The following is a 14,372-nucleotide window of genomic DNA, read 5'->3' on the forward strand; positions in this document are numbered from 1 at the left end:
ATTCCCTTTTGGGGTCGCGGGGGCGCTGGGGCCAATCTCAGCTACCCCCGCCGTAAAAATACATTTTTTTAATGGGTTAATAATCGTTACTTTGGAAATAAATTTTTTTTTACACTCTTGCAGTTTCTCTTTAAAAACTGGAAAACATACAAATCTATCCATCTATCTATCTATCTATCTATCTATCTATCTATCTATCTATCTATCTATCTATCTATCTATCTATCTATCTATCTATCTATCTATCTATCTATCTATCTATCTATCTATCTATCTAACTATCTATCTATCTATCCATCTATCCATCTATCTATCTATCTACCTATTTAATAATACAACTTTAACATTTGACAACCAAACAATTAAACAAGGCGAATCGGTAAAGAATCTGAATATTATTTTCGACCCAACTCTCTCGTTTGAGTCACACACTAAAGACGTTACTAAAACGGCCTTCTTTCATCTTTGTAATATTGATAAAACTCGCTCCATTTTGTCCACTAATGACGCCGAGATCATTATCCATGCGTTTGTTTTGTCTCGTCTCGATTACTGTAACGTATTATTTTCGGGTCTCCCCATGTCTAGCATTAAAAAATTACAGTTGGTACAAAATGCGGCTGCTAGACTTTTGACCAGAACAAGAAAGTTTGATCGTATTACGCCTATACTGGCTCACCTGCACTGGCTCCCTGTGCACTTAAGATGTGACTTTAAGGTTTTACTACTTACGTATAAAATACTACACGGTCTAGCTCCATCCTATCTTGCCCATTGTATTGTACCATATGTCCCGGCAAGAAATCTGCGTTCAAAGGACTCCGGCTTGTTAATGATTCCCAGAGCTAAAAAAAAGTCTGCGGGCTATAGAGCGTTTTCCATTCGGGCTCCAGTTCTCTGGAATGCCCTCCCGGTAACACTTCGAGATGCTACCTCAGTAGAAGCATTCAAGTCTCATCTTAAAACTCATTTGTATACTCTAGCCTTAAAATAGACCCCTTTTTAGACCAGTTGATCTGCCCTTTCTTTTCTTTTTCTCCTATGTCCCCCCCCCCCTTGTGGAGGGGATCCGGTCCGGTGGCCATGGATGAAGTACTGGCTGTCCAGAGTCGGGACCCAGGATGGACCGCTCGTCCAGAGTCGGGACCCAGGATGGACCGCTCGCCTGTGTATCGGCTGGGACATCTCTGCGCTGCTGATCCGCCTCCGCTTGGGATGGTTTCCTGCCGGCTCCACTTTGGATGGGACTCTCGCTACTATATTGGATTCACTATGGACTTGTTTTTCACGATGGATTGGACTTTCACGATATCATGTTAGATCCGCTCACCATCCATTGCTTTCGGTCCCCTAGCGAGGGGGGGGGGGGGGGGGGGGGGGGGGGGTTGCCCACGGGGGGGTGGCCAAGGGGGGTTGCCCACATATGTCGACGTCCCACTAGGGTGAGTTTTTCCTTGCCCTTATGTGGGCCCTACCGAGGATGTCTTTGTGGTTTGTGAAGCCCTTTGAGGCACTTGTGATTTAGGGCTAAATAAATAAACATTGATTGATTTCTAAATAAAGTTTTTTTTCTTCACTTTGTGTGAACTTGAATCCCAATGAATAACCTGTGTGAAGTAGGCCCACTACCATGTCAAGATACACTATATCAGTGGTTCTCAACCTTTTTTCAGTGATGTACCCCCTGTGAACATTTTTTTAATTCAAGTACCCCCTAATCAGAGCAAAGCATTTTTGGTTGAAAAAAAGAGATAAAGAAGTAAAATACAGCACTGTGTCATCAGTTTCTGATTTATTAAACTGTATAACAGTTCAAAATTTTGATCTTTTGTAGTGGTCTTTCTTGAACTATTTGGAAAAAAAGATAAAAAAAATAACTAAAAACTTGTTGAAATATAAACAAGTGATTCAATGATAAATAAAAAAATTCTACACATAGAAGTAATCATCAACTTAAAGTGCCCTCTTTGGGGATTGTAATAGAGATCCATATGGATTCATGAACTTAATTCTCAAAATTTATTCACAAAAAAAGAAATCTTTAACATTAATATTTATGGAACATGTCCACAAAAAAATCTAGCTGTCAACACTGAATTTTGCATTGTTGCATTTCTTTTTACAGTTTATAAACTTACATTCATATTTTGTTGAAGTATTATTCAATAAATATATTTATAAAGGATTTTTGAATTGTTCCTATATTTAGAATATTTAAAAAAGAATCCCATGTACCCCTTGGCATACCTTCAAGTACCCCCAGGGTACGCATACCCCCATTTGAGAACCACTGCACTATATTGCCAAACGCATTTGGCAATTTGTGACGTCAACCCCTTAGCGGCACAGACAGGTAATGCAGGCAGAGCCTGCGCTTATTATTGTGTCATGATTAGTTGTTTTTTTTGATTGATTGAAACTTTTATTAGTAGATGGCACAGTTCAGTACATATTGCGTACAGTTGATCACTAAATGGTAACACCCGAAGTAGTTTTTCAACTTGTTTAAGTCGGGGTCCACGTTAATCAATTCAAGGCTGGGCGATATGGCCTTTTTTTAATATCTCGATAGTTTTAGGCCATATCGCAATACACGATATACATCTCGTTATTTTGCCTTGGCCTAAAATGAACACTTGATACATATAATCACAGCAGTATGATGATTCTATGTGTCTACATTAAAACATTCTTGTTCATACTGCAATAATATATGCTCATTTTAAACTTTCATGCAGAGAAGGAAATCACAACCAAGTCAATTGACCAGAACTGTATTTATTAAACAGTTATTAAGCAATGGCACAAATGTTCATGTCATTTCCAAAACAGAAAGTGCAAGATTGTCAGAGACATTTTAAGTGTCAAATAAAAATGAACTGCATAATAGGAAATCAAATAGTGTTCGTCCTTTGCTATGTGGTAGGTTATTTCGGACGTTATTAAATTCTGTTGTTGACAATTTTTTTCATACGGTGTTGATCTGGAAATGATTGCCTCGGCATTTGGATGGTGTGGGCGTGTGGCACCAAATGGAGATGTTGACATGCACAGTAAGCACTCTTCATTCTTGAGCAGGTGACCGTTCAAATGATGCTACATATTAGCAGTAATGTTACTTTTGGTAGCAACGCTTTTGGCACACACGTTACAAATTTTGGTTGTCTTTTCGAAATATTCCCACTTGAAGCCAAACAACCGCCAAACGATGGACCCCTGCTGTTTTTCTTGGGAATCAATTCTTCCTTCATTCGCAACCTTCTTTCTCTCGTATTACCACTCGCACGGCTCTGCTAGCATCACAGCTACCTCTGTACTCTGCGAGGGCGTATACGTGACAGTATGTGACGTGTGTAAGAAGGTGCGCTTGCTTGTCTGGGAGAAGGAGAGACAGGAAAGAGCAAGAAGAGCCTGTAATGTAATGCAAGCAGCTAAAAGCAACTGCGTGAGAACGTATACTCCAATATCACGATAGTCATTTTCGATATCACACAGAGACAAACCCACGATATATTGTGTATATCGATACATCGCCCCGCTCTAGTCACAATACACTATATTACCAAAAGTATTTGGCCACCTGCCTTGACTCACATGAACTTGAAGTGCCATCTCATTCCTAACCCCCATCGATCCATTTTCTACAGCTTATCCCTTTCAGGGTCGCGGGGGGTGCTGGCGCCAATCTCAGCTACAATCGAGCGGAAGGCGGGGTACACCCCGGACTAACCCATTGGGTTCAATATGATGACGGTCCACCTTTTGCAGCTATTACAGCTTCAACTCTTCTGGGAAGGCTGTCCACAAGGTTGCGGAGTTTGTTTATAGGAATTTTCCACCATTCTTCCAATAGCGCATTGGTGAGGTCACACACTGATGTTGGTCGAGAAGGCCTGGCTTTCAGTCTCCATTCAACTCATCCCAAAGGTGTTCTATTGGGTTTAGGTCAGGACTCTGTGCAGGCCAGTCAAGTTCATCCACACCAGACTCTTTCATCCATGTCTTTATGTTCCTTTCTTTGTGCACTGGTGCACAGTCATGTTGGAAGAGGAAGGGGCCCGCTCCAAACTGTTCCCACAAGGTTGGGAGCATGGAATTGTCCAAAATGTTTTGGTATCCTGGAGCATTCAAAGTTTCTTTCTCTGGAACTAAGGGGCCAAGCCCAACTCATCATCTGGATGGGTGGCCAAATATTTTTGGCAATATTGTATCCCCAGACTTGCTCATTATATTTTGTGACATTTTTGTCTTTAACTATTATAGTTTTTATGTCATTAATATTTTATGACTCATAAGCATGTCCCGGCAAGCAATAAGCGTTCAAAGAACTCCGGCTAGTTAATGATTTCCAGAGCCCAAAATAAGTCTGCGAGCTATAGAGCGTTTTCTAGTTTTCGAGCTCCAGTACTCTGGAATGCCCTCCCGGTAACAGTTATAATTGCTGTCTCAGTAGAAGCATTTAAGTCCCATCTTAAAACTAATTTGTATACTCTAGCCTTTAAATAGACCCCCCTTTTAGACTAGTTGATCTGCCATCTCTTTTCTGCTCTTGAGGGGGGGCACAGATTAGGTGACCACAGATGACGCGCAAGCTGTTCAAAGTCGGGACCTGGGGTGGACACCTCACCTGTGCTCAGTTCCTTGCCCTGATGTGGGATCTGAGCTGTCGTTGTGGCTTGTGCAGCCCTTTGAGACACTCGTGATCTAGGGCTATATAAGTAAACATTGATTTATTGATTGATTGAGTTGGGGACGTCTCTGCGCTGCTGACTTGTATCCACTCAAGATGACCACCTGCTGGACCCACTATGGACTGGACTCTCACACTATTAACTACAAACGTTTGTAGATCCACTCGACGTCCATTACACCGGTCGCCCAGGGGGTGGAGGGGTGGCCCCCACATCGGTGGTCCCCTCCAAGGTTTTTCATTGTAGCCCATTGGGTTGAGTTCTTCCCTGCCCTTGTGCAGCCCTTTGAGACACTCGTGATATAGGGCTATATAAATAAACTTTGATCGATTCATTTTTACAAGGCTAGTTATGAATGAAAAGGCATTAATAACCTAAAAACTATGATCACTTACACGGGTTAATGATTACCAAAACTAATTTGGTACCACCAAGACCAAGTTGGTATATCATATTCCCTGATTGTACTTTTATATTTGTTCTATTCTTGGTAGGTATACAAAGGGGTTGAAATAATCTACATGATATTCCATAGAAATTAAGACTCAGACACATGCTGGTTTGAAAATAAATAAAATATATTCAAATATGTAAGGTCAACCTCTGTTGACCAACACAATACACCTCATGCATGTTCTGAAAACAAGCATCATTTTGGAATTTTTTTTTGTACATTTCATAGAAAACTTAAATATTACTCTGAGTTAATGAGTTAAATGTCAAACACATGTAATTGTTTTTTTTTTCTCTACAAAGGGTCAGGCAGAGAGAGATGTTCACACAAAGACACAGAAGAACGAGACATAGGTGGGACAAGGGAGGGGACACAAACACAACACAGATATTGTACATCAACAATCAAACAGATTGGCGACATTGCGTCGAAATGTTGCCGCGGCCGAACAAAGTGGGTTCTTATTTTGACAGTTCCCCAAAGGCAAGAACATGACACTGATATTTGGGTCACTTGCTTATTTGATCCACCCAGCGCCTCTGAAGTTGGGATTGCAGGGACCCTATTAAATATGCCAATAGGTGTCCTTCACATGCTGCTAAAAACACATAGGGATGCATGGGGGTGGTCATGCAGCCGGAGAAACATGGAGAACGCAAACACGCCCACACTAGGTAGGGGTCGGGGGCAACACATCTAACTAGAGAACAACAAAGGCCGAAGCCAAATGGAAACACGGAACATTGGCCGGCTGTTGACAGATCTGCTTTGGGGTCTGAGTTCAACATGTGCATTTTCGTGACGCGCCATCTTAAGTCTTGACGCAACCTCATGTTTGGAAACCCTCCTCTGTCCATATAATCTGCCAATGTTCCACACCGTTTCTTCATGTAAACATGCTACGTACACTCAAAACAGCGCCCCCGTTGTAGGAGCAGGATGAAGAGCGACAAACACTGGCACAGACGGAGAAGACGACCTCATGTCCAAGCTAATAGAGAAAGACATGTTTTCTGTATTGCACATTAAAATCAAGGACCTGCGGCACAGCTTGTTTCTTCATAAACACAAATAAATGCTCTTCAACTCAAACAGCAGTAAGCACACACGGTTATTTCAGTAAATTGGATACGCTTGGTTATGGTAGCCTAGCACTCAAAGGAGACTTGTATCAAAATGTAATCGACTCAAGTCATGTAAACTCTAGTGTTTGTGGACACTGAGACCACTCTAAACATTGTCCAGAAGTACTGTACAAAAAAAAACCTACCTCTGTTGAACCTGCGAGGAAAATATACAAAATTAGCTCTAGAAAGGGTACAAAGTTGGCTTTGTTCAGGCAAACAGAACTTTTTGATCTCACGGAACACAAAACACACTTGTACAGCACTTGTAGTCCGAAAGACAAAATGTTGACAACTCTGCTGATGCACTGCGACATCACCGTGCATGTTAGGATGTAAAGAACGTAGAATATGACAACAAACAATCATCTGGGAGAATTTGTCGCACGAGCGTTGCTTCTAGTCTGGGCTCATACTCATACTACAGTGCAAAGACATTTTCCTCCATGCCTCCACTGATGGTGTTCAGTTTTAGTCTCGAATCTGCTCGTTGCGTACAACCGATGGTTTTGGTAACTTAAAATGCAAATATTTGAATGTATGTTTTAAGGGCATTCAACTGGATTGTTCGATTTGTCTTAGAAGACATTTCGCCTCTCATCCAAGTAGGCTTCATCAGGTCATGCCAAAAGACTTAGATTGGTCAGATCTAGTCAGACTGAGATTGGTCAGATCTAGTCTTAGACTAAGATTGGTCAGATTTAGTCTTAGACTGAGATTGTTCAAATCTAGTCTTAGACTAAGATTGGTCAGATCTAGTCTTAGACTGAGATTCGTCAGATTTAGTCTTAGAAGGAGATTGGTCAGATTTAATCTTAGACTGATATTAGTAAAATTTAGTCTTAGACTGAGATTGATCACATCTAGTCAGGTGGCTGGTGCCAAAACCCCAAATATTTATACTCCAACACCAAGTTGTTGTGCCTTGGCAAGGATGGTTCTGCCCTATCGTAGTGATAAAAACTGTTGACATGCAAAAGAGCATGTCAGTCGTTGAAGTGGAATTTCCCCTTGGTAGCATTGAGTGTCAGAATAATTGCTGTGGATCAACCTGTTAGTCTTTTAGGAATGGTTCAAAGACTCTGCAACTGAGCATCCAACAAATAACAGAAGTTAGAAAAATTGTGGTCATAGACTATACTTTGTGCCATTTGTTTACAACTGAATGAAATGCTAAGCTGAGTGATTCCGACTATTTTGGGCTGACAGTGGTCGATCCACAGCAATAGTTCTGCCACACAATACCTCAATGCTCACGAGGGGAAATTCCCCTTCAACGACTTGTCCTTGGCATCTAGAGTACGATTACTCTTTTGCATCTGACCAATCGAAGACGAGATCTGACTGATTGATTGATTGATTGATACTTTTACTAGTAGATTGCACAGTTAAGTACATATTCCGTACAATTGACTACTAAATGGTGACACCCGAATAAGTTTTTCAACTTGTTTAAGTCGGGGTCCACGTTGGTCAATTCATGGTAGACTAATCTAAGTCTATGAGCATGAACTGATGAAGCCTACATGGTTGAGAAGCGAAACGTCTTCTAAGACAAACCAAACATTCCAGTTGCGATTGACTGAATGCCCTGAAAATGCAATGACCTGGACCATTGACTTGAATTTATGTTCCATTCCTCCTGTGCAATACCGTGCAGCACTTATCCGCCTCTACTAAATCTAGCGAGCAGCGACTAATACTAAAACACTATTACAGGTACTGGACTTGATTTAATAGCGCCGCATCCGTTTTGACGCACCTCGACTCCGGCCACATCCAGACACGCATCCCTTGGTCGATAACTACTTGCACCGATTGCAGTGAGGAACCAATCGGAAGTGACGCGACGACAAGTTCGGTGAGAACAAGTGATCTCACAGCTGGAGGCTGTAGTAGTTAAGGCATTGTATGGGTGGTGTCATGAAACATTGTGTGGGCCCAAAGTAATGTACAAGTCCAGATCCTCTGTAAAATGACTAGTTGTGCCTCCATGTTGAACACACGTGAAATAATTTCATGGCTTTATCTGCTAAATTGTACCACCCATGCAGTCCCTTTCACCACTGCTGCAAGATCAAGTAGTAGTAGTGCGGTAGAGGATTATTGGCCCCACTAGCACTCCTAGTGCCATGACTGTAATCACACACACACACACACACACACACACACACACACACACACACACACACACACACACACACACACACACACACACACACACACACACACACACACACACACACACACACCAGCGCACAAATGCGAGTATGGCTATTTACGGTAAAATTCTACTTGACATACGGGGTGACGGTGATGGCAACATCTGGCTACACATGCTCAAAAAGTCCCCCTTCTCCAGGGATATTGTTACTATGCAAACCGTGCAGGATGATGGCGACACCTTGATTCCTCCCACTGATGGTTCGCAGTATGGGGCCCCCTAACAAACATTGGAGGGCGCCTCCCTCGAGATGTGCAGTTTCTATTTACAGCGCGTGTTGAGAAGTGCCTTCCTCTGATGTGTCCATTAGCCGTGTAAACACATAACAAGCTTCCCGTGCAGTACATAAAGTCAATGTAAACATTCGACTCCATTTCATCCCCCTCCTTGTCTGGAACCGCTGAGTGGGGAGGGGGGGGATTTTCTTGGGCAAACACTTTTCCGACGGCAATGCCATCCTCTGATAGAACCTTAATTTGCATCCACGTCAACGCTACATTCACTTTGCTCTTCTCGCCATCAGCAGACTTTCTTTTGCCATCTAAATTGCTTGTACCCGAGTTTGCTGTCATCACTTTATCCGAGCGTACGTGTGTGTGTGAGCGTGTATGTGTGTGTGAGATTGTGTGTGTGTGTGTGTGTGCATCAAAGAGCCCTCTTAACCTACACCTGTAGCGTGTCAAAGTGTGTGTGTGTGTTGCTTTGGAACTACGTTGGTCATCTCCTGCTTAGAAGCCATTGATGTGGCAGTACGCCTCCAGGCTGGAAAAGAGGATGTAGAGGAACCACAGGCCAAAGAACAGCAAGCTCGTCAGGATGCGGGATACCCGGGGGCCACCCAGCTCGCCGCCGATGGAGGGCCGGCGTCGGAACAAGAGCACGCCCATGGAGACGAAAGCAAAGATGGTGAAGAGCGTGACGGAGAAAGCCAGTGAGCCCGGATCCACCTTGAACGGTTTCCCATTGATCTTCCAATAGACGGCGGCCACGGACCACGCCACGCCGATTCCCAGGAAGACGTTGACGGCGTTGCTGCCGGTGACATTTCCGACAGAGGCGTCGGCATGTTGGTCTTGTATGGCGGCCACTTTGCTGGCAAACGTGTCTAGAAGGAAAGAGGTTTGAATAAAACCTTTACGCCACTGCAGCCCCTTAAGGGAATTTTGCCAGTCAATCACAATCCTTACGTAAGACCACAACACATGATTCTCTTTTTTATGCATTATTGTTTCCGGATGAGGAGATGCTGCTCCAGTATCGATTTAAGTCAGGGGTCTCAGAGACGCGGCCCTTTTTGCTGCCCCCACCTTAATACGAAAGTTTAATGTTAGCGCGGCCCGCAAGTTTTATATGAATGGCGCTTGACAGAGTTGTGTTATTCGGGTCCAAAATGGCTCTTTCAACGTTCTGGGTTGCCTACCCCTGCATTAGTGGAAAAGCGGCAAATGAGTGAAAGCGACATAGACGTTGCCTTGGAGACGAGGGTTTTCTTATGTGTCTAGCTGCAGTCACACCGCGACACCTGTCCGTCAGTAATAACAGTCCCTGAAAACCTGGACTAATTCAAACCGTTATTAGTTTTTTTAATTGTTTAATTTGCATTGCCTCACATGATGAACACGACATATATTTCTATATGAGGCCAGATAACACTCCATAGCCCCGGTACTTATTATCCACCGACCGCCGTGTTGCTGTAGGGAGGAAAAACGGAACGACACACATTGCGGAAATAACATTAATCTCCATGCGTCGGATAAATACAAATATATTCCACAACCCCAAACATGTCTTTTTCAAAGCCTACAGTGAAGAGAAGGGTTTGTGATGAGCAAAGACATTTCCAGGAAAAGTGGGGAAGGCAATATTTATTTGTTGAGCACAGTGGCACCCCGACGTGTCTTATTTGCACAGAGAAATACAAAATAAAATACAAAATACAAGGGATACAATTTGAAACGTCAATATGCAGCCAGACATGCTGAGGAGTATGCAACGTTTTTTTAAAGAAATCTTTTCTTGCGGCGCAGCCTCACCCACACTCTGCATCCAGTGGCTCCCAGGTAAAGTGAGTTTGAGACCCCTTATTTAAGTAAAGTCTGAATGTCATTAAGACAGTTAGCTCCGTCTTTTGACACTTCTTCCACTCCCACCCTTGCATGCTACACCGCCATAACAAAGATGATGGGGAGAAGACGCTGCCGAAGGTGAGCCACGTAAATAAGACCGCCCACAAAACGGGGCATCCGGAAGCTACTTTCAGAAAGCGGCTTAAAGATGATCTGTAAAACATAATCTATGCAACATTTTGACCTCAAAACCAACATTACATGTTATGTAGACCACAAGGAAGTGTTTTTAATTCATAAAAAAAAATATATACCGTATTTCCTTGAATTGCCGCAAGGCATATAATATGCGCCTGCCTTGAATTACTGCCTGGTCAAACTCGCTTCGCAAAATAGTTAGTGCATGCTTAGTATTACCGCCTGGTCAAACTCGTGACATCACGAGTGACACTTCCCCTGTCATCATTTTCAAAATGGAGGACGCTGATTTCAATACCAGTAATTTGAAATCGCATAAAGGGAAGAAGATTAAGAGCGATTCAGTAGGATTTAAGGTCCAAGCTTACATCACACTCAAATTTTTACTGCATGCCTTTGGTAAGTGCCGGAGTGAGAAGAGGTTTTAAAATAATTACCGCATGCCTTTGGTAAGAGCAGGAGTGAGAAGAGGTTTTAAATTAATTAGCGCCCCGCGGCATTTCAAGGAAATACGGTATATGACTCTTTTAATGCGCCCTATAATCCGGTGCGCCTTTTACATGAAAAAAGATCGAAAATAGACGATTCATCGGCAGTGCGCCTTATAATCCGGTGCGCCCTATGGTCCGGAAAATACTTATATTTTAAGAGTTGCTTTTTGTTCAACCTCCTCTTCCCCCCCATGTTTACCTTTTGTTCCTACCACTTTATAGGGCGCCACTATAGGTGGTGACGCATCAGTCTTCCTATGTTCTGTATACCCCTGTAACTCTGTTTTTGGATGGATTTTATGGAAAACTATTTTTGTTGTACTTTTCAGTGGCAATGACAATAACGCTTTATTTTGGTCTATACAGTTCATCCCTAGTACCTTAGTTTTCGTTAGTAATCTGTTCTGATCTGTTCTAAAATGTTCACGCTACACTGAATCATATGAAAACCAAAGCATTAATATACCCACATCACGCACCACATCATTGGGTTATTTTGCAGCATTCCCTTTAAAATGCATGGGATTTTTTTTTTTTTGTCACTGGTAAACCAACAAGCCTGTTACTCACAGTGTTTGACCGTATGATAACCGAGAAGGCATACGAAAAGCGGACCAAAAAATTGCCAAAAAACCGAGGTTCTACTGTAATATCTCACAGCCTGCACATAAGCTGGCATCCGTTACAGACTCAGATTTTATTGAATTTCATCCAACATCCCAGAAAAAAATATATTTGCTCACCTGGAATGGACGTTCCCAGAGCCACAAACACCACGGCCGTCACCGTGTCCCGGAGTCCCACCGTGCAGCCAAAGTGTGACGCCAAGTCTCCGATGAAGGCGGTGAGGAGGCCGATGGCGCTGATGGAGACACAGAAGCAGGCCCAGCCGTTCCAGTACTCTGTGGGGGGTACGCAGGCAAACAGAACCTTCCAGAAGACGGTGAGGAAGTGCATGACGTAGTCATAGCAGGAAGGGAGGCGCTCCTCCCGATCCTCCTCGTCATCGTCGCCGTCACCTGAGTGGACAGAAGCTTATTCAACAATCCATATCTGCAGTACCTGTTCTCCCCGCTTGGTGGCAGTACCACACCCACTAGTAAAGCTGATATATCAGAAACATTTTAATGCGCTGTAATTCAACCATTCATCCGTGCTTGCTATGTGTTTGCAGACTGTTGTCCTATTCCTTTCGTTCGTACTTGTGATGCAAACAATCACATTAATGTTTAGTTCCCAGAGATGTGCTGAAGCCTCACCAAGTAAAACAATGTGTTTACAGATTATGCACGGGACCGCAGTGGCAGTAAAACATATACATTAGCTTAATCAAACATTTGGTGGACAGAAAACACAGAACACTGCGGTATATGGTTTCATATACAGAAAATATTGATCACATTTGTTTGAAAGATTGTTTCTCGTTCCTTGATGGTTTTTTGCTGTGTTCATTGTCAGAGTTGCCACTGACAGTTTGTTTGAGTTTTACTTTCTCCTCTGTGTGTTTAGTATTTCCTGTCCTTAGTTCCTGTCTAGTGCTCTTATTTTGGTTCAGCTTCCTGTTTGTCTCCCTGTGTCCTGTTTTCACTCAGCTGCGGCTGATTGGCATCTGGTCACACCTGATGTCAATCGGCCAGCTCCTATTTGTACCTGCTTTGTCTTGTGTCAGTTGCTGGATCATTGTATTGTCATTTGTATTGTCGTAGCCTCATGTCACGCTTGTGTCTTTGCTACCTGTCGTGTCTGGCATCATTTCAGCTATTACCTGTCGTACTACATCTTGTCCTGGTCGTCGTAGCGGTAAGCTGTTTTTGTTAGCCATTAGCTTTTTCCAGTTTTTCTGTTTGTTATCCTCTAGCTTCCATGCTAAAGTTCCTTTTTTTTTTTTTAGCTCCCAGTGCTAGCTCTCTTAGTTTGTTATTCCGCCCACGTGCGTGCTTTTTGTTTGTTCTTGTTCAGCTTTAATTAAATCATGGTTTTCCCATTCAATGACTGCCTCCTTCTCTGCATCTTGGGGTTCATCACCAACTAACTGTGACATTCATGTTGTTTGTTGGAGCTTCTCACTCGGAGAAAACTAACTCTCCATCAATACACGCCTCACCAAGTGCAAGTCAGGTTCAGAAAGGTAAGATGTAAACAGAGCCGCCAGCCCTAACTGGGAAAAGCCGAAAGAAATATATGAATTGTATTACCTACGCCAGGAGTTTATGGGATTGCCGGGGTTTGTTTGTTTGTTTGTTGGTTAGCAACATACTTCAAAAAGTTGCTGATCACATTTTTGGGCTGGTTTGGATCATTTCTACTACATTACCTTACAAGCTTCAACTTCTATCTGTGTGCATAAGCAAGCAGCTACGCAGAGACAGTGGAGACAGACAGGACGGTTCATTCCGTTTCTTTCATTCCACTACATCCATCCATTTTCTACCGCTTATTCCCTTTTGGGGTCGCGGGGGGTGCTGGCGTCTATCTCAGCTACAATCGGGCGGATGACGGTGTACACCCGACAAGTCGCAACCTCATTGCAGGACCTCATTCCACTACATATAGCTCAAAACCTTATGGGCGGATTTTTCATCAAACTTTAAGGAAATGTCAGAAATGGGATAAGGGATAAGTCAATACCTGGGGCTGATGCGGATAATTTCGACTACGTTATCGTTACCTTACATTACAGGGCTTTATTTTTGTGTGTGTGTGTATTTGTGTATGTGACACTCGCCAATTTGTTCCAAAATTGCGGTTTTAGAAAATAATTTAGTCAACAGGGCTACTTCCTACATTATTAAAGACAATTTGCGGACCTCACCTTATGTGTCCGCTTCTGACAAATTTAGTCAAAACTCAGAAAGTGGTTCCAAGCACCTTTCGGTCTGAGATACTCAAAATTTAATGACCTCGGGGTCATTAAGACGCAGTGACGGGCCGTGCGTTTCCCACTTAGGCCTTCAGTGATCTGAAACTTCAATGATTACCTCTCAAAATACCATAACTGATGTCACAACATGATCAATGCTGGAGAATATACTATAATGAACACATTTACACCCTACTTTGCATTGAATCACATCAACAGTATACAAAACAGGTTATTTTTGGCGCATTTAAAAATCAGTTA

General features: G+C 42.8%; 1 protein-coding gene across 3 annotated transcripts in view; it reads right to left on the reverse strand.

Moving 5' to 3' along the window:
- Positions 1-5,248: 5,248 nt before the first annotated feature.
- Positions 5,249-14,372, reverse strand: part of slc8a2b (solute carrier family 8 member 2b) — a 235,872-nt gene continuing 226,748 nt past the window's right edge. For all 3 annotated transcript variants that reach the window (XM_061877530.1, XM_061877531.1, XM_061877532.1), the window contains 2 exons: positions 11,995-12,270; positions 5,249-9,598 (listed from right to left, as the gene is read on the reverse strand). In XM_061877530.1, the coding sequence (XP_061733514.1) occupies positions 9,222-9,598; positions 11,995-12,270 (653 nt within the window). In that variant the 3' untranslated portion in view covers positions 5,249-9,221. The remainder of the gene's footprint in view (positions 9,599-11,994; positions 12,271-14,372) is intronic.

The sequence above is a fragment of the Nerophis ophidion genome, linkage group LG18 (genome assembly GCF_033978795.1).
Source record: "Nerophis ophidion isolate RoL-2023_Sa linkage group LG18, RoL_Noph_v1.0, whole genome shotgun sequence".
NCBI classification, from domain to species: Eukaryota; Metazoa; Chordata; class Actinopteri; order Syngnathiformes; family Syngnathidae; genus Nerophis; species Nerophis ophidion.